This window comes from Pristiophorus japonicus, chromosome 13, assembly GCF_044704955.1.
Source record: "Pristiophorus japonicus isolate sPriJap1 chromosome 13, sPriJap1.hap1, whole genome shotgun sequence".
Classification (NCBI taxonomy): Eukaryota; Metazoa; Chordata; class Chondrichthyes; family Pristiophoridae; genus Pristiophorus; species Pristiophorus japonicus.
This window is the reverse complement of record NC_091989.1, coordinates 139,260,032-139,280,078: the sequence shown is the minus strand read 5'-3', so window position 1 is coordinate 139,280,078 and position 20,047 is coordinate 139,260,032. Positions and strand designations below refer to the sequence as shown.

Sequence of the window (20,047 nt, the reverse complement as noted above, 5' to 3'; positions counted from 1 at the left end):
TAATTTCACTTCCCAATGGGCAAGTATCTAGCCTCCTCAGCTTCTCTTCATCTTATCAATGTAATCGGATGAGGAGTTAAACCAGGTATTTTGATATTTAATAATCATTCTGAAATGGTGTACCTTCATCATTTCATAGTATTCCATTCTGGAAATTGTCAGTACTTTCAAAACTTCCTTACTTTGGAACCACATAAGGACTGCATTCTAATGAGAACCACATTCTGGAAAAATATTTTCACTATTAGTGAGAGTGGTGGGATCGGTCCTAATAGAGTCGGGTTGCTGGATACAACAAAATGCATGATTTTCAATCTACTTATTTTATAAATGTGTACAATTATCTGAAAGAGAAATACAATTGTCAAGGCTTGGTGGGTAGATACACCACCTGGTGTATATAAAGGCAACCAGCACAGTTTGTTCCATAATATGGGCTTAATCAGCTGATCTCAGCTGGGATAACAGTGGGAACACTCAATGTCCTAGGCCAGAGAGGAGAAAAAAGCACAATTTCCTATGATCCGGGTTGGAAAGATCAAATGTGTTGACTAAGGGAAGACAGGATTAGGATGGGCTGTACTGTTCCCATTGAGATTCAGTGCATAACTCACACACAAAGAACAACCACTTGGATGAGGTACTAGAGGATTGCCAGCATCTGTGGAACTGTACACCAAATCCCTGACTTTAGAAAAAAAAAGAAAGTTGGGCAGAAAGCACAGAATATGGATACTGTTCCTAAACACACAACCCTTCTCTATATAATTCCAGGTGGACCAAAAGTCTTTGATTAGTGTAGATTGTTGTAATAATAAAATTGTATATAAAGCAGAATATGCTCCTTGTTGAAACTTATTTTAAGTTATGTTCCCAAAGGATATCTTATCCTCATACTTATTGAAAGTTTTAATATGTAGAAGATTAATCCAGTCCCACCTATAAAATGAGCATATCCAGGACTGACTTTAGCTGCTTCTTATAGACAGGGGATCATCTGACATTTTAGATCTGAACCATGAATGGATTTTTTGTAAATGATATAAGCATTTTGCACAGGGTTTACTAAATATTATACACGCAATAAAAATGACTTAAATGAAAGCAAATCAACATATTACCCTCCATAAACGCTGTGCGATGTACTTCTGCAGCATCACTTGAGATCTCAGTCGAACCCTACACTTCTTTGCTTTTTCTGCTAAGTTGTTCAGCCAATTGTGTTTCAGACACTGTGCCGCACTGAATCTGCTACTAGTAACATTGAAAACATGCAGTATTAGTATTGGAGATAAATATATACTAGCCATTTTGTAATGTAGAGAACATTGCCGAATTAAATCTAGGTTTATTTAACATGATCTTCCTGTGGTTCTGGCATCAGCATGTTCTTCTCTGGCTGGGATATTGCCTCAGAATCAGCAAAATGGAGATGCAATTACAGATTCTTAACCTTCATTTGAAAAGTAACACATTGATTTCTGTCGAAAGGCTACATTCAGAAATTCAGCCATGAATGTCGAAATCTTATCCAATGTGCAGCAGACAGGCCAGAATCATAAACCCCTACCAACCTGCTCCACAATCTTTTGTGTAACCAACATTTGCAAAATCCTTTCAATGAAACTCAGGATGTTTAAATCAAATGGTCTCACATCATTTTAATCAGATACAAAAATAGATTAGGTACTTTCCAAATGATGAACAGTGCAAAGGGTGGAATTCTACCATCCCCAGAAGCAGCAGCTACCGACATAAAATATATTTTCATCCTTGCTGATTTATGCGGGGATTGGGAAGGGGAAATTTGACTTCTGTAAATCTACAAAGATATGCTAAATCAGTTGTACAACTGAGAATAGTGAAGTTTACATCATCTGCTTCCAAGTGCAATCATATTTGTATAACAATTACTGCAGCAGCCAATAACATTATGACAGAGGGAGTTTGTCGCACACAGAATCACAGTTTAAATACAGGCAGCACTCAACTGGGTCATAGGGATAATAGATCAATGAACCCATCTAGGCCATTCCCTGGGTGTTCACCTTATCTTAGAGGGGTGCTTCTGGTAACTCAAGTCCAGCCTTTGGTTTTATCAGCAGCTTAGCTGTTGGATAAGATGCTGAGTATGACTGTCAAGATAGATTGGCTGACAGCCTTTGTGCTGCAAAGGATTGGGCTAAGGGGTTCAGCCAGAAGAAGGATGCTGCTGGCCATGAAACTTAGGACCAGGTCTAAGTGACTGCTGATATTGTGGACTTGATGGCAGATGATGTAGCCAAATATTTCCTTGCCTAAACACTAATCCTGTTAAGGTTAAGAATAACTGTTAAGGGGAGAAGAGCTGTTAGACAAAATCAGAGGACCCTCAACGCAATGGTTGCAGCTTCTTCACAACAGCAAGAACTGCTGCATGCATAGTGAGACCAGAAGGTTCATTTGGCCCACTGAAAAAACAGAGCATGTCCAAGAAGGGTAACAATATGACTGGTGTGCAGAGTTTTTATTTAAATTATGATCCCTGGGATGGGGGGGATTGTCCTCGGAGGAGAGTTTGAGTAGACTAGGACCATATATCCTAGAGGTTAGAAGAATGAGAGGTGATCTTATTGAAACATACAAAATTCTTACATGGCTTGACAGGGTAGATGCAGGGAGGATGTTTCCTCTGACTGGGGAGTCTAGAACCAGGGGTCACAGTCTCAGAATAAGGGGTCGGCCATTTAGAACTGAGACGAGGAAAAATTTCTTCACTCAGTGTGTGGTGAATTTTTGGAATTCTCTATCCCAGAGGGCTGTGGAGGTTCAGTCTTTGAGTATATTCAAGACAGAAATCGATAGATTTTTGGATATTAAGGGAATCAAGGGATATGAGGATAGTGCAGGAAAGTGGAGTTTAGGTAGAAGATCAACCATGATTTCATGACTCGAGGGGCCAAATGGCCTACTCCTGCTCCTAATTCTTATGTTTTTATGATTTACAAACAAGATATTAATACTTGTATTATTATTTCACAAGGACAGACCATCCTTGCTTAAATATGGTTGATGCTGAATATGTATCTGTATGGATGTTTAAAAAGACTGTTCTAATATTTTGCATAAGTATCATGTTACATCTGCTAAAACTGAAATGATACTCAAAGTGATACACTCCGCTTCGAATTTTGACAACTGAGAGACATCTGCAGCTTTTAAACTCTTTCCTTTCAAATAATGTCAAAATTATTTTGTGCACTTCTAATTATGTCTATTATAAAGTAGAATTGGAGTAAAACACATGAACGTTGTTTAATCCCTAGTAATCTGAAATCTAACTAGAGAGCAAATTTAACTCCCAGAAAGAGTGGTCAGCACCTTGTCGAATGCCTGGCAGATTTTAAATGTTGGGCCTCAGTTGAATGTCACCCGTCAGCTGCTACCCATTTTGGGTAGAAAGTGGCTGCAGGCTGCAGGGGGTTGAAGATAGGATGGTTCGGAGGCCACCTGCCAGCACCAAGAGAAGGCTGTTGACAGTCAGGTAAGTCCAGGGATGAGGTGGATGATCTTGCAGCTGGGAAAGGGAGGAGCCCTGGGTAGCAGAGGCCCAGGCTTTCCTTGTGGGATCAGGAGAACTTCTGCTCCTGGCCCCACTAAGCAAAGGTTTTTTTAATTTACCTTTAGTGGCCCAGTTGGCTTCATAACAGCTCTAGCTGATGTCGGAGGGCGAGGGGGCGGTGGTTGCTCGCTCACTCAGAAGCTGGTCATCAGTGTGCCACGTCCACCACGAGACCCCAATTTACATTTATTAATGAGGCTCCTGCCGGAGTCTGTCAGGAACCTCATCTGCTTCCGGAACTAACGCCGTTAAAATGGGAAATCAGCATGTCAGATCATGAAATGGAGTTGCACAATTTTAACAGCTGACCCACTCCTCTCCCACTGTTGAGGGAAGAGTTAAAATCCTTCCTCTGTGTCTGGTTTTGATGCTGGACAACTTCTGCAATTCTGAAAGGGTTCTTTAATAAACACATCACCTATTGGATGTATGAGTTGAAAATTGGAATTTCCAAAATAATGAACGGATAAAACAAACTCCGGTGTTTGAGTTGCATTAGAAGAACTCTCTGGAAATAGTCTTTTTAAATAACTGACAGGTACACTTTGTACAGGAGGAATTAATTGGTTCCATTATAAGTGAAGCAAAGGGGAAAGGACCCAGTTCTTTTATGTTTTGAACATAAATCACTAGCTTCTACCAGATTATTTCTCCTCATTACCCAGCGGGAAACTTGCTTTGTTCACAGGATTTCCACTTAACTTACTGTCGGATTTGTACACCGGCATTTATAAGGGAGGCTTATTCTGCAAATCATTGGCGAAGTCCTCTAAATGAAGAAATGCTCTTTGTCTCCAGACATTTCTCTATTTTCTTTAGTAGAATTTTTTTATCATAAATCATTTTTAGGAGCAATCATACACAGGAAACTTGTAGATTTAGGAAACTGAAGAAATTTGGCCTTGGATGCAAAAGAACTGACATAAATTGAAGTACCTTATCACTGACTCAGACACAGCACTAATTTAAATTTAGTTCCTCATAAACTTTAAAATGGGGAAAATGCTTCAGGGACAATTATATTTTATTTGTCATACCTCTTTTCTTTCACAAGCAAGTTCGAAACAAATTCTTTTGATTCTTCAGTTACATTTTCAAATCCTTCTGTATCAAAGTTCCAGTTTGCATTGATAATATTGTTCATAGTTTCAGTGTCATGATCACCCAGAAAAGGGGACATGCCACTCAACCTAGAAAAGTAGACATCCATCAACTTTATGTGCATAGAATCAACAATTAGAGTTATCTATTTATTTTAACTGTGAATGAAAGAGTGTTTGGCCAGAATTTCCCGGGGGGTCAGCGGGCAGGATCGGTGGCAGGTCGGGTAGGAAAGTGTATTTTTTTTACAGTGGGTCAAGACCCCGCTGCCATGCGCCTTTTCCAATGTCGGGTCTGACAGCACTGAGCAGATCTGACACGCAGTGGCAGGGGACCCAATTAAACTCATTATGATCTTGTTTAGACATCATTGAGAATAATTTTAGCTGACCTTTTGATTTTACCTACTCGCCCACAGGATCCTCGCAGTTCGAGGATCACATATGTTAAGCTTAGGTGGGAGTTGAATGGCCATTGAATCAGCTGATTACTTGACAGCTTGAAATGTGCTATGAAAGCTCCAACCTCACAGCTCTTCGCTTTCCAAATTCAGGAGCTGTTGCTTACTGCATTTGGAAGACAGATTGAGCTGTATGCAGGATGCAAGTGTTTGGAGCAAACTCTCTATCCAGTTTCATTGGAACGATCTCTCTCACCATTGATGGAATGCTTCTGTCATCTCAACTTCACCTGCCGTCTATTCTGTGAACATGGGTGCCCTTTATACTCTCTCACATTGGTCCTCAGAATCCTACCACGATCAGTCCCAACACCAGCAGCACCAGGCACACCAACAGCACCAACAACAACACCAACATTCTCTGTAATCAACTGATGCTGCAAAGGACAGAAGGCATCAGCACCTGAGCACATTGCTGCCTGGGAGGCCAAGAATGGCCTCACCATGGCCAGATTTGCTTCACTTGATGCTGTACACCTTAGCTGCCACAGGCTGTGCCAGGTTGGCACCACTCCACACCAACACCATAAAGCATCCCTACAAGTCATTCCTTTCACACCCATGACCATTGCAGGGGGGACCATTATATCTCACTATTCACTGCAACTCACTAAACCACTTCCAAAGGTGCACACAAATCTGTGCAAGAACATAAAGTGTTGAAAATAAAGATTTCAATGTTTGACACCACATTAACAAAAACTTTACATGAACATTGCAAAAAACACCCAAGTGCCTACACTTGTGTGTTGTTAGTTGGTATGATTACACTAGGATGAGGGCGAGTGTGAACTGAGATGTGGATGTGATAGTATAGATAGAGAGGGATGGGTGGAGGTCCAAGGTAAGTTGGTGTGAGTAAGAATGTGCAGGAGTAGGGTAGGGAAGGCAGTGATGGGGATGTGATGAGAGGCATCGCAGGATGAGGTTGAGTGTGGCTTTGTACTAATGTTTCGTGATCTAATGAGATAATTATAATGTTTGCAGCACTGCACCCAGGTCCTCCTGACCACATCTTTGCTTGTGCCCTCCTCTGTGCAACCAGGCTGTATTGATCTCCTGGGAATGTCTCTTCCACCCATGGGAAGGAAAGAGGTCCTCCCTGTGTGCTGTGACTCTTTATGGAAACTGGCTGATGACGAGTCATCAAATTATGTCACCAGACCCGCTTCCTCTAATTGGCTGGGAAATGCGCTGGGCGGACTTAACAAGCCCCATCAAGGGAAATTCATTTCACAGAGCGGGATGGAGCCAGCAGCGGGGTCGGGACCTGCCACCGATATCACCCGCCATGGACCCACCGATGTCAGCAAAATCGTGGTCGAAAGATCTTTTCTCATTCTTGTGTAATACGTAGACTGAATTGGGACCTCAAGTTTCCATTAATTGTTAAAGGATTCAACATTAGATGGCTAAGAGCCAAAATAATCTGCAGTGCCCACTATCAGAAAATAATAGTGATGACCAATGTAAGCCCCATTCCTGACAAACTTTACTTTTTTCCTCCTTACCCCATGTTTCCCTCTTTTCTCTTGGAGTACACACACAGGAGGCATTAATATGATTGCTGGCACCCACTGATCTGTATTGGATGCCAGCATCTGCATAATGGGGTGCAAAGGCCTGAGGCCTACTCCCCATAATATGGCTGCAGTGCCTAAGAAGCACTCCAGTAGCCCAACACCCATTATAACCAGGCACTGCATGGTAAAGTCACATGAAGATCTGTACATTTTTAACCTGGGTGGCTCTGCTTGCATTAGTGTTGCCCAGTTTAACAGCTGCTGAATTGTTATTATGGAACAAAGCCAATTTATTTGTGCACAGGTGCATTGAATGACTGAATAGGGACTGCATTCTTGGCTTTACTGTCTACTATTTTTGTACTTAAGCCGCAGTTGCACCTAACACATGCCCAAAGCATAGTAAGGGGGTTTCTCTTATGTAACAGCCACACAGATTGCAGCGGTTCAAGAAGGCGGTTCACCGACACCTTCTCAAGGGCAATTAGGGATGGGCAATAAATGCTGGCCTTGCCACATCCTGTGATTTTTTTTTAAAAAACACTAGAATCACAAAATGACAGTTTTCTATAGAAGCTAATAAAGCTTGCCTGCAATCTTAACACCAGCTATTTATAAAGATATTTACATATCACAGTAAGAATTATCTACTTATATCATAGTCAGAACCTGGGGCAAACATGGGATTAACAGTGTGGGTACACAAACTGCACAGAACTGAAACTGACTTCCATCACAGCAAAAATGTAAAGAATTATCTGTATTCTATTGAATTGCCCTATGTCCCTCAACATTACAAAAGGGAGTATATGCACAGCACCATTTACTGTTGTCTTTTAATTACCCTTTGTTATTACGTGAATTTCCTTTCCAATGACATCATGAACAGTATTTGTACACCCCACTGTTCCAATGAATCAAGTCTCTAGATTGAAAAGTAATAATCTTGTATCTTGAATAGATGGTGAATAGAATGCACTTGATCCCCAAGTAACTCTGTGACAAGGAGTGCTGCAATTCTTTCAGAAATACCTGGAACAGACACTCCAACACTGCTCTTTGTGATCTTATTCAGCACATCATAGATGAAGACAGAATAAGATGGGTGAACAACATTGCCTCACTCCTCTTCTCAGTGAGCTCATCTATCATGTGGATCTTGGAACTACTGTATGACCAGGATTCCTGATGCCGTTTGCCTCTTGGTGCAGAAGACCAGCTGACTATAGATAGCTCACCACCACCTTCTCAAGAGCAATTAGGGATGGGCAATAAATGCTGGCCTTGCCAGCGATGCCCACATCCAAGGAACTAATTTTTTAAAAATACTGACAAGAAATTATCAGTTCTGACGGTATGGATATAATAATCCTTCCCCCTCCTCCACTGTTTAATTGACTTTCACCAATATTAATCATAAGTCACTTCTGAACATGCTCTCCGTAACCTATCTGAGATAGAAGATACTCCGCAAACCACTGTCTACATACAGCATATAGGTGATGACTCCCACACTCCACATGTCCGTGGAGAATGAAACATAATCATAATTCACCACTTCTGGAGCAAGGAATTCTGGGGTACCAAAATGAACTTTCAGCTTCTCTCTTGGCTTATATCTGAAAGAGAAAAAAAATTATATCAGCAACCATTAAAAGTCAGATCTGTTCTGTGTATTTTAATAATTGAAAGTGTCCAATGTTCCCTAAACAACCCAATGTTGCGGTGATGGAGTGGAGTTAAAGAAAACAGAACAGCACCTTGGGTGCTCCACCATACTGCACCATTGGAGTGATAAGGTCTAGGCTGCTGCTGCAGTTCCACACACGTTACATTCTGGATTCTGCCATGCTGTAACTGATTAAAGCCAACAAAGGCAGGTAGAATGGGAAGGTAAGTGCTGCTGGAATGTGCTCGCAGATTGACATCGGGAGAGACCTTGGAATAACTTCCACCAACTCAGCTGGAGGAGGGTGAGTGACACGAGGAAACAAACGGGAATTTTTTTTTGCTCGTCAACAAAGCATGTTTCAATTTTGGCAGATAAAAACAGAAAATGTTGGAAATACTCAGCAGGTTAGGCAGCATCTGTGAAAAGAGAAGTTAATGTTTCAGGTCGATGGCCCTTCATCACAACTGAAAGGTTGGGCTCAATTTTGCCCAAACCCGTTTTTTGGCATATTACCAGAGTTAAGCCCATTTTTCTAACCCAGAAATGCAGCAAAAATATTTGTCCAAAGTTTCCCCGCTATATTTTTCAAATTTGGGGCCGTGTAATCTGTCCAGTCGCCTCGGCAGGCGGAGCCTGCTGTCTGCGCTGAAAAAACAATGCCGCACCTTCTGCACATGCGTGGAAAAAAAAGGCCGTTTTTGACGTTATTTCTATGGGTGCACATGCTCAGTACAGCTCCGGGTCTGCAATCGGCCATTTTTAAAGAGCCAGTTGTGTGATGAGAACGTTGAGTGCTGTTTGAGAGCATTGGAAAAATCGGAGTTACAAAGCAAGATGCAACGAGGTGCAAGGACCAAGAATTTCTTACAGGATGAAGGGGAGGCACTAGTTACTGTGATTGAGGCCAGATGGCAGGAGCTGGACACCAGCAGAGGTCACATAAAAGTTCCACCCAAAGAAATGAAGAAACGCTGGAACCAACTTGCATAAAATTATTGTGCAATGGTGACCACCCCGAGGTCTGGAGGCCAGTGCAAAAAGAAGTGGCAGGACCTTGGTCAAGTAGTTAGTGTAAGTAATATTTTCATTTATTCACTGGAATTCCAATTGTAAATGTGACCAGCTGTATATGTCCCATCCAGCAGAAAGATACCTTCTCCAAAAAGTTGTATTTTCATCTTTGCAGAGGAAGGTGACACATAACAAAAGGGAAAGAACTCGAACAGGAGAAGGCCCGGCAAATCTGCACCCATTGACACCCTTGGAAGAGAGTGTCACCGCTTTGATGGGTCCTGCCTGGAGAAAAGCAACCACTACTGCACAAGCTGGGCCCACACTCGAGGGAGAGGGTAAGTCCTGCAAATTCCACAGTTTGACTTGGCTAAATGTTAAGTACTGTGCAGCTAGCCATGCTTTGGTTCCTGGGGATGTCTCCATCAGCTACGCTTCAGTTGATACAATGTGCTATCATTCATCATGGTCCTTCAAATCAGCCTGCTGCCTGCACTGTGTGAGCATACTCATGCCACCCACCCTGCCTCCTCCTCTGCTGCTAACCATTTGTCTGTGTTCTGTTATATTTTGCAGAACTTGAGGCCAACCCTGACGATGCAGAAGATTCAAATGAGGACGAGCCTGAAGAAGAGAACATCTTCAAATCCAACCCTCCAACCAAGAGCATGGGGGGGTAAGGGGGAGGAGGAGGGGGAGGGGATGGAGATGGATGAAGTCCCCATTGTTTTACTGACTTTGGTGGAGGTGCAGGTGCCGCCAATTGAGGTGCCAGCCCCTTCCGTGACTATTGGTTTAAGTGTTGGTGGGACATTCCATAGTTTCCTACCGTCCGAGGCTGTGGGTCCCAGTGGTGTGGTGCAGTGAGGCACATCCAGGGCCCCACCGTCCGAGGTTGCGAGTCCCAGTGGTGTGGTGCAGTGAGGCACACCCAGGGCCCCACCGTCCGAGGTTGCGAGTCCCAGTGGCATGGTGCAGCGAGACACACCCAGGGCCCCACCTTCCGAGGTTGTGGGTCCCAGTGGTGGGGTGCGAGCCACACCCGTGGGGAGGAGGGGAAGGAGAGCTCGACCGCGCTCTCCTGAGGTGCAGGATCTAACAGATGTGGTTCAGATGATGGCAATGAGTGAGGAGAGCATTGACCTTACGCGATCACTCCTGGACACCATCAGTGGGGTGGGTGATGAGGTAGCAGGACTGTCGGGAGAAGTAACAGCACTCTCACAAGAAATGGGAACGATGTCTGGGACCATGAGTGAGGGAATATCTCAGTCAGCCGAAACCATGTCAGTGACCATGAGGGAGGGAATGTCACAGGTAGCTGAAACCATGTCAGTGAACATCAGGGAAGGAATGTCAGAGATGGTGCAAACACTATCAGTGAACATCAGGGAGGGAATGTCAGAGATGGTGCAAACACTATCAGTGAACATGAGGGCGGGAATGTTGCAAGTCGTTGAGACACTGTCAGGGCGCATGAGGGACGGCATGTTGGAGTTAACTACTGCAATAAGGGAACACACCCAGACCCCGCGCCCATTGACACAATCAACTGTCACTCCCACTCCAACCCCTACACCAGCCTCTGAAGAGCCCCAAGCCAGGCCCTCCACATTGCCGCCTGGGCCCTCCACATTGCCGCCTACCCCTTACCCCGCCCCCCCTCAACAGGTGCACACTACCTGAGATCCTGAGATCTTAGAACGAATAAACTTGGTACTAACCTGAGAAACACTGCGCCACTGCCTGCGGGCAGGGGTGGAGTCACCAAGACCAAGCACGGCGGTTGGTCTTAATAAGAACATAAGGACATAAGAATTAGGAACAGGAGCAGGCCATCTAGCCCCTCGAGCCTGCTCCGCCATTCAATAAGATCATGGCTGATCTGGCCGTGGACTCAGCTCCACTTGCCCGCCCTCTCCCCGTAACCCTTAATTCCCTTATTGGTTAAAAATCTATCTATCTGTGATTTGAATACATTCAATGAGTTAGCCTCAACTGCTTCCTTGGGCAGAGAATTCCACAGATTCACAACCCTCTGGGAGAAGAAATTCTTTCTCAACTCGGTTTTAAATTGGCTCCCCCGTATTTTGAGGCTGTGCCCCCCTAGTTCTAGTCTCCCCGACCAGTGGAAACAACCTCTCCGCCTCTATCTTGTCTATCCCTTTCATTATTTTAAATGTTTCTATAAGATCACCCCACATCCTTCTGAACTCCAACGAGTAAAGACCCAATCTACTCAATCTATCATCATAAGGTAACCCCCTCATCTCCGGAATCAACCTAGTGAATCGTCTCTGTACCCCCTCCAAAGCCAGTATATCCTTCCTTAAGTAAGGTGACCAAAACTGCACGCAGTACTCCAGGTGTGGCCTCATCAATACCCTATACAGTTGCAGCAGGACCTCCCTGCTTTTGTACTCCATCCCTCTCGCAATGAAGGCCAACATTCCATTCGCCTTCCTGATTACCTGCTGCACCTGCAAACTAACTTTTTGGGATTCATGCACAAGGACCCCCAGGTCCCTCTGCACCTCAGCATGTTGTAATTTCTCCCCATTCAAATAATATTCCCTTTTACTGTTTTTTTTCCCAAGGTGAATGACCTCACACTTTCCGACATTGTATTCCATCTGCCAAACCTTAGCCCATTCGCTTAACCTATCTAAATCTCTTTGCAGCCTCTCTGTGTCCTCCACACAACCCGCTTTCCCACTAATCTTTGTGTCATCTGCAAATTTTGTTACACTACACTCTGTCCCCTCTTCCAGGTCATCTATATATATTGTAAACAGTTGTGGTCCCAGCACCGATCCCTGTGGCACACCACTAACCACCGATTTCCAACCCGAAAAGGACTCATTTATCCCGACTCTCTCCTTTCTGTTCGCCAGCCAATTCTCTATCCATGCTAATACATTTCCTCTGACTCCGCGTACCTCTATCTTCTGCAGTAACCTTTTGTGTGGCACCTTATCGAATGCCTTTTAGAAATCTAAATACACCACATCCATCGGTACACCTCTATCCGCCATGCTCGTTATATCCTCAAAGAATTCCAGTAAATTAGTTAAACATGATTTCCCCTTCATGAATCCATGCTGCGTCTGCTTGACTGCACTATTCCTATCTAGATGTTCCGCTATTTCTTCCTTAATTATAGTTTGAAGCATTTTCCCCACTACAGATGTTAAACTAACCGGCCTATAGTTACCTGCCTTTTGTCTGCCCCCTTTTTTAAACAGAGGCGTTACATTAGCTGCTTTCCAATCCGATGGCACCTCCCCAGAGTCCAGAGAATTTTGGTAGATTATAACGAATGCATCTGCTATAACTTCCGCCATCTCTTTTAATACCCTGGGATGCATTTCATCAGGACCAGGGGACTTGTCTACCTTGAGTCCCATTAGTCTGTCCAGCACTACCCCCCTAGTGACACTGATTGTCTCAAGGTCCTCCCTTCCCACATTTCTGTGACCAGCAATTTTTGGCATGGTTTTTGTGTCTTCCACTGTGAAGACCGAAGCAAAATAATTGTTTAAAGTCTCAGCCATTTCCACATTTCCCATTATTAAATCCCCCTTCTCATCTTCTAAGGGACCAACATTTACTTTAGTCACTCTTTTCCGTTTTATATATCGGTAAAAGCTTTTACTATCTGTTTTTATATTTTGTGCAAGTTTACCTTCGTAATCTATCTTTCCTTTCTTTATTGCTTTTTTTAGTCATTCTTTGCTGTTGTTTAAAATTTTCCCAATCTTCTAGTTTCCCACTAACCTTGGCCACCTTATACGCATTGGTTTTTGATTTGATACTCTCCTTTATTTCCTTGGTTATCCATGGCTGGTTATCCCTTATCTTACCACCCTTCTTTTTCACTGGAATATATTTTTGTTGAGCACTATGAAAGAGCTCCTTAAAAGTCCTCCACTGTTCCTCAATTGTGCCACCGTTTAGTCTGTGTTTCCAGTCTACTTTAGCCAACTCTGCCCTCATCCCACTGTAGTCCCCTTTGTTTAAGCATAGTACGCTCGTTTCTGACACAACTTCCTCACCCTCAATCTGTATTACAAATTCAACCATACTGTCATCACTCATTCCGAGAGGATCTTTTACTAGGAGATCGTTTATTTTTCCTGTCTCATTACACAGGACCAGATCTAAGATAGCTTGCTCCCTTGTAGGTTCTGTAACATACTGTTCTAAGAAACAATCCTGTATGCATTCTATGAATTCCTCCTCCAGGCTACCCCGTGCGATTTGAGTTGACCAATCGATATGTAAGTTAAAATCCCCCATGACTACTGCCATTCCTTTTTCACATGCCTCCATTATTCCCTTGATCATTGCCCGCCCCACCATGAAGTTATTATTTGGGGGCCTATAAACTACGCCCACCAGTGACTTTTTCCCCTTACTATCTCTAATCACCACCCACAGGTGGAGGAGAGCTGGGTGCAGCCTTTCTTTGCCGCTGTTGTTGTTGTTGTTATTATTACTGTTACTGTTGTAACTGTTGTTCTCAAATTAAACGTTTTTTGTAAGTTTATTTACAAGTTTAAAATTTAGTAAGTGATCTTAAGTTTTTAAGTGATCTTAGAGTTTGTAAGGGATCATAACTGAAAACTTTAAAGTTTGATACAAGAATAATTTTATTAAATTTACATTAAGTACAAAGAACTGTTTGTTAAACTTTTGAATCAGCTCTGGGAGACTAGAACTAGGGGGCACAGCCTCAAAATATGGGGGAGCCAATTTAAAACCGAGTTGAGAAGGAATTTCTTCTCCCAGAGGGTTGTGAATCTGTGGAATTCTCTGCCCAAGAAAGCAGTTGAGGCTAGCTCATTGAATGTATTCAAATCACATATCGATAGATTTTTAACCAATAAGGGAATTAAGGGTTATGGGGAGCGGGCGGGTAAGTGGAGCTGAGTCCATGGCCAGATCAGCCATGATCTTATTGAATGGCGGAGCAGGCTCGAGGGGCTAGATGGCCTACTCCTGTTCCTAATTCTTATGTTATGTTCTTGTGTTATATTTTCATTATTTGTTCAATTACTCACACAACTTTTGAAGTAAACAAGAATCATTTCCATCATTTGTTCCATTAACACAACACAACATTACGGAACATTCCAAACAGTAAACATGAACTATTTGGAATAGTTGTCACTGAGCCTTCAGGCAGTAAAGCGTTCACGGATGAGCTGCTGGCGCAAGGCTCGAGCAATCGTTAAAGGGGCACGACGGCCCGCCCTCCTCCGCCGTTGTGCTCCGGGTTCAGGTAGTTGCATGGCTTCCTCGTCCTCGCCCTCCTCCTCCTCCTCGTCATATGCATCTTCCTCATCATTATCATCAGCCACTCTCACCTCAGGTGGGTCTTCTCTTATCAGCTGCTGCTGCCTCATGATGGCTAATTTATGCAGCATGCAGCACACAACAGTGAACTGACCAACAATCTCAGGGGAGTATTGCAAGTAGCCTCCGGAATTGTCCAGGCATTGGAAACACTATTTCAAGATGCCAATGGTCCCCTCTATGATGCTGCGCGTCGCAATGTGAGACATACTATATTCCCAGTCAGCTTCCGTCCGGGTTACGCGTAGGGGCGTCATGAGCCAGGTGGTGAGGCCGTATCCTTTGTCTCCTTTGGCTGCTGCTGAAACATGGTTGATATAATGCTCTCGCGTAGAATGAACACATCATGGGTGCTCTCAGAGTATCTTGCATCGACTGGCATGATGCAATGCATGTTCAACAAATCGTTCTAAAATACCAATGGCAGCCATGGTCGCATGAAAGTTCGCATTTCATCATACATTAGTGGAGTGGAAGCTGTTATGTATGTAGCTATATATAGTTGCCACCAGAGGGAGTCCTACGGGTCACCCACACCTCGTGCTGTGCTGGTATAAAAGGCTTGCTACCTTGTTGTTTAGGCACTTTGGAGTTATAATAAAGAGACCAATGTCATACTAGTTTCAGCTTACAGTACTCAGCCTCATGAGATTATTTCATACACTATAACTGGCGACGAGGAAAGAAATGCAAACTTTCATGCGATCATGGCTGCCATTGGTACTTTAGAACGACTTGTTGAACAGGAAGATTGGGAAGATTTTGTCGGTTGCCTCGACCAGTACTTTGTGGCCAACGGATTGGAAGGAGCCGACAACGCCATTAAACGCAAGGTTATCCTCCTCACCGTTTGTGGGTCCAAAATATACGGACTCATCAAGAATCTCCTCTCCCCAACGAAATCATCACAGAAGGATTACACTGAGCTGTGTACGCTGGTCCGTGACCACTTAAAACCGAAGGAGAGCATCCTCATGGCCAGGTATCGTGTTTACACGCACCGTCGCGCTGTGGGCCAGGACGTGGGATTTGTCGCCGACCTGAGACATCTTGCTGGGCACTGTGAATTCGGAGCTGTGTTGGGGCAATTGCTGTGAGACTTTTTCATGCTGGGAATCAGCCACGAGGTCATTCTTTGCAAGCTGCTGGCTGCCGAAAACCTAGACCAGAGCAGAGCCATCACGATCGCCCAGGCATTCATGTCCACGGACGACAACACTAAAGTGATCTCTTCTTAACATCGAGGCTCAACGGGACCGGCAAGTACTGTACACAAACTAACGTTGCCAGCAGGCAGAACTGCTCATGGCTGAGTCAGTTTGCCTGCTGCTACAAGACCTGGAGTGACTCAGAGTCCACCACCATGGGTGAATGCGAATCCATTAGCACCTTGTTGGCACTGCGGGGGCAATTATCGGGCCCATCAATGCTGATTCAAGCACGATGTGTGCAAAGGCTGTGCAACTATGGGGCACCTCCAGCGAATGTGCAGACGTGCTGCGACACACCATGTGGTAGAGGATGATCGATCCGGCGTGGAGCACGCAGAACAGGCAACTCAACCCGAGGAAGAAATGCTTGGGGTGCACATCTTCACCACTAAGAACCCTCCTATCGTGCTGGAAGTAAAGCCAAATAGAGTTCCAGTATCTATGGAGTTAGACACGAGTGTGAGTCAGTCAATAATGAGCCAGAAGGCTTTCAAAAAATTGTGTGTCAACAGGGCACAGAGACCTAAACTGAGCCCCATCAATGCAAAACTTCGTACCGACATCAAGGAACTCATTCCAGTCATTGGAAGTGCGGCTGTGAAGGTGTCGTACGACGGAGCTATGCATGATTTATCCTTATGGATTGTTCCAGGCAATAGCCCAATGCTGTTTGGCAGAAGTTGGCTCCAAAAAATCAAATGGAAGTGGGACAACATCAAAGCCTTGTCATCAGTGGATGACGCCTCATGTGCTCAGGTCTTGAGCAAGTTCCCTTTGCTATTTGAACCAGGCATTGGCAACTTCACGGGAGCCAAGGTGCAAATCCAATAGCCCCGGATGCATGGCCTGCCCATCACAAGGCTCGGGCAGTCCCTTATATGATGAGGGAGAAAGTCGAGATCGAGCTGGACCGACTTCAACGTGAAGGAATCATTTCGCCTGTCGCATTCAATGAATGGACCAGTCCCATTATCCCGGTTTTGAAAAGCGACGGCACGGTCCGAATTTGCGGGGACTACAAGGTGACAATCAACCGAGTCTCGCTACAGGACCAGTACCCACTACCGAAGGCAGACGACCTATTGGCAATGCTGGCGGGCGGGAAGTCGTTTTCCAAGTTGGACCTGACCTCCGCCTACATGACTCAAGAGCTGGCTGAATCCTCGAAAAAGGTGACGTGCATTAACACGCATAAGGGACTGTTTATTTACCACTGATGCCCCTTTGGGATTTGTTCGGATGCTGCAATATTCCAGAGGAACATGGAGAGCTTGCTAAAATCAGTCCCAAGGACAGTCGTGTTCCAAGACAACATCCTGATCACCAGTCGTGACACCACAGAACACCTACACAACCTGCGTCCTCTGGACAGAGTGGGACTCAGGCTGAAACGCTCCAAGTGTGTTTTCCTGGAGCCAGAGGTTGAATTTTTGGGGAGGAAGATCACAGCTGATGACATCAGGCCCACGGACTCCAAGACGGAGGCCATCAAGAATGCACCTAGACCCCAAAATGTGACAGATCTGCGTTCATTCCTGGGACTCCTCAATTACTTTGGTAACTTTCTACCTGGGTTGAGCACGTTGTTAGAACCTTTGCACATGTTGCTACGTCAGGGTAATGACTGGGTTTGGGGTAAATCTCAAGAGACAGCCTTCGAGAAGGCTAGGAACCTGTTATGCTCTAATAAGTTACTTGTACTATATGACCCATGCAAACGATTAGTGCTAGCTTGTGGTGCCTCATCGTACGGGATCGGTTGTGTGCTACAGCAAACCAATGTATCGGGGAAGCTCCACTCAGTTGCATATGCGTCCATGAGCCTTTCCAAGGCTGAAAGAGCCTATAGTATGGTTGAAAAAGAGGCCTTAGCGTGCGTTTATGCAGTTAAGAAAGTGCACCAGTACCTATTCGGCCAGTGATTGGAGATCGAAGCTGACCACAAGCCACTCATTTCACTGTTTTCTGAAAGCAAAGGTATAAACACCAATGCTTAAGCCCACATCCAAAGATGGGCACTGACACTATTCACGTTTGACTATGTTATTCGTCACAGACCAGGCACCGACAACTGTGCTGATGCACTCAGCCGGCTTCCACTACCCACCACCGGGGTTGAAATGGAACAGCCCGCAGACTTGGTAATGGTCATGGAGGCTTTTGAGAGTGAGGGGTCACCCGTCACGGCTCGCCAGATCAAAATCTGGACCAGCCAGGACCCGGTGCTATCTCAAGTAAAGAGTTGTGTCCTAAGCGGGAACTGGTCAGCCATTCACGGGGAAATGCAGGACGAATTTAAGCCTTTTCACTGCCGCAAAGATGAAATGTCTATTCAGTCTGACTGCTTATAATGGGGTAATCGTGTAGTTTTGCCAAAAAAAGACACGGAAACCTTTATACGTGACCTCCACAGTACACACCCAGGCATAGTCATGATGAAGGCCATTGCCAGATCGCATGTGTGGTGGCCCGGCATCGACTCAGATCTTGAATCATGTGTGCACCAATGCTACAGTTGCTCACAACTGAGCAATGCGCCCAGGGAGGCTCCCCTGAGCCTGTGGTCATGGCCCTCCAAACCATGGTCCAGGATTCATGTGGATTATGCTGGTCATTTCCTCGGGAAAATGTTTCTCGTAGTTGTGGATACCTACTCTAAATGGATTGAATGTGTGATAATATCATCCAGCATGTCCACAGCCACCATTGAAAACCTCAGGGCAATGTTTGCCACCCATGGCCTGCCCGACGTCCTTGTCAGTGACAATGGACTCTGTTTCACTAGCTCCAAGTTCAGCAAGTTCATGACCTGCAACGGCATCAAGCATGTCAGGTCTGCTCCTTTCTAGCCCGCCTCCAACGGCCAAGCGGAGCATGCAGTCCAAACGATTAAGAAGAGCCTAAAGCGAGTGACGGATGGCTCCTTGCAGACCCGCTTGTCTCGCGTTCTGCTCCCTTATTGGACACGACCCCACTCGCTCACAGGGGGCCCTCAAGTCAAGGCTCTCCATAGTCCACCCAGACCTCAATGAGTATGTGGAAACCCGACAGCAAAAGCAGAGCATGTATCACAACCGCGCAGCTGTAACTCGTGGTATTGATGTGAATGATCCCGTGTTTGTGCTCAACTATGGTCCAGGTCCTAAGTGGGTTACTAGCACTGTTTGGGCCAAGGAGGCGAGTAGGGTGTTTGTAGTCAAATTGACAAATGGCCAAACGTGCAAAAAGCATATTGATCAGACCAGGTTGCGTTTCACCGACAATCAGGAACAAACGGAAGACATCAGCATTGACGACCCACCACAACACACACAACCAGCAATCGACCCTGTTGCCAACCATGAAGAAGAACCCGTCCCCTGGGACAGTCCAGCCAGACCCCCTGCACCGCAGTGCAGCGATGCCCTGACCGGCTCACCCACGCCCAACTTCGAACTGAGACAATCAACCCGGGAGCAAAGGGCCCCCGACCGTCTCAACCTGTAAATAGTTGTGTCAAAGTCTTTGGAGGGAGTGATGTTATGTATGTAGCTATATATAGTTGCCACCAGAGGACGTGGCTGCGGGAGACCTATAGGTCACCCACACATCGTGCTGTATAAAAGGCTTGCTACCTTGTTGTTTAGGCACTCTGGAGTTATAATAAAGAGATCAAGGTCATACTAGTTTCAGCTTATAGTACTCGGCCTCATGAGATTATTTCATACACAATAGAAGCCTTTTCTGTTCCTGTACATCTCGGAATCCTCCAAAGGTGCTCACAAGGCGATGTGGGTACAATCAATGCAGCCCTGTACCTTTGAGAAACCAGCAATCCTGGAGAAGCCACAGCCCTGACATGCATTGCCTGGGCAGTCATGGGGAACTTTATGTAGTCATTCCTCTGGGCATATAGTGCAGCTGTCACCTAACGAATACAGACATGTATTGCATGTTGAGAAATGGCGCACACATCCCCAGTTGTAGCTTGAAATGATTAGGAGGCATAGAATGAAAGTGCAGCTGTAACCTTCACTTCAACTGACAAAGCAGTCCTCCTGTCGCTTCTAGGTTGCAGGTCTGCTTTCACCAACTCAGATCTCAGTTACAACTACTTTGCGGAAACGCAGC

General features: G+C 45.0%; 1 protein-coding gene across 4 annotated transcripts in view; it reads right to left on the bottom strand.

Annotated features, from left to right (window-relative positions):
• The window catches only part of mylk3 (myosin light chain kinase 3), a 111,638-nt gene that overhangs the window by 5,445 nt on the left and 86,146 nt on the right, over positions 1 to 20,047 (bottom strand). For 2 of the 4 annotated variants that reach the window (XM_070898055.1, XM_070898052.1), the window contains exons 10-12: positions 8,176 to 8,304; positions 4,639 to 4,791; positions 1,122 to 1,254 (exon numbers count right to left, since the gene is read on the bottom strand). In XM_070898055.1, coding sequence (XP_070754156.1) covers positions 1,122 to 1,254; positions 4,639 to 4,791; positions 8,176 to 8,304 — 415 coding nt within the window. The remainder of the gene's footprint in view (positions 1 to 1,121; positions 1,255 to 4,638; positions 4,792 to 8,175; positions 8,305 to 20,047) is intronic. The other 2 variants (XM_070898053.1, XM_070898054.1) reach the window with 2 other exon arrangements.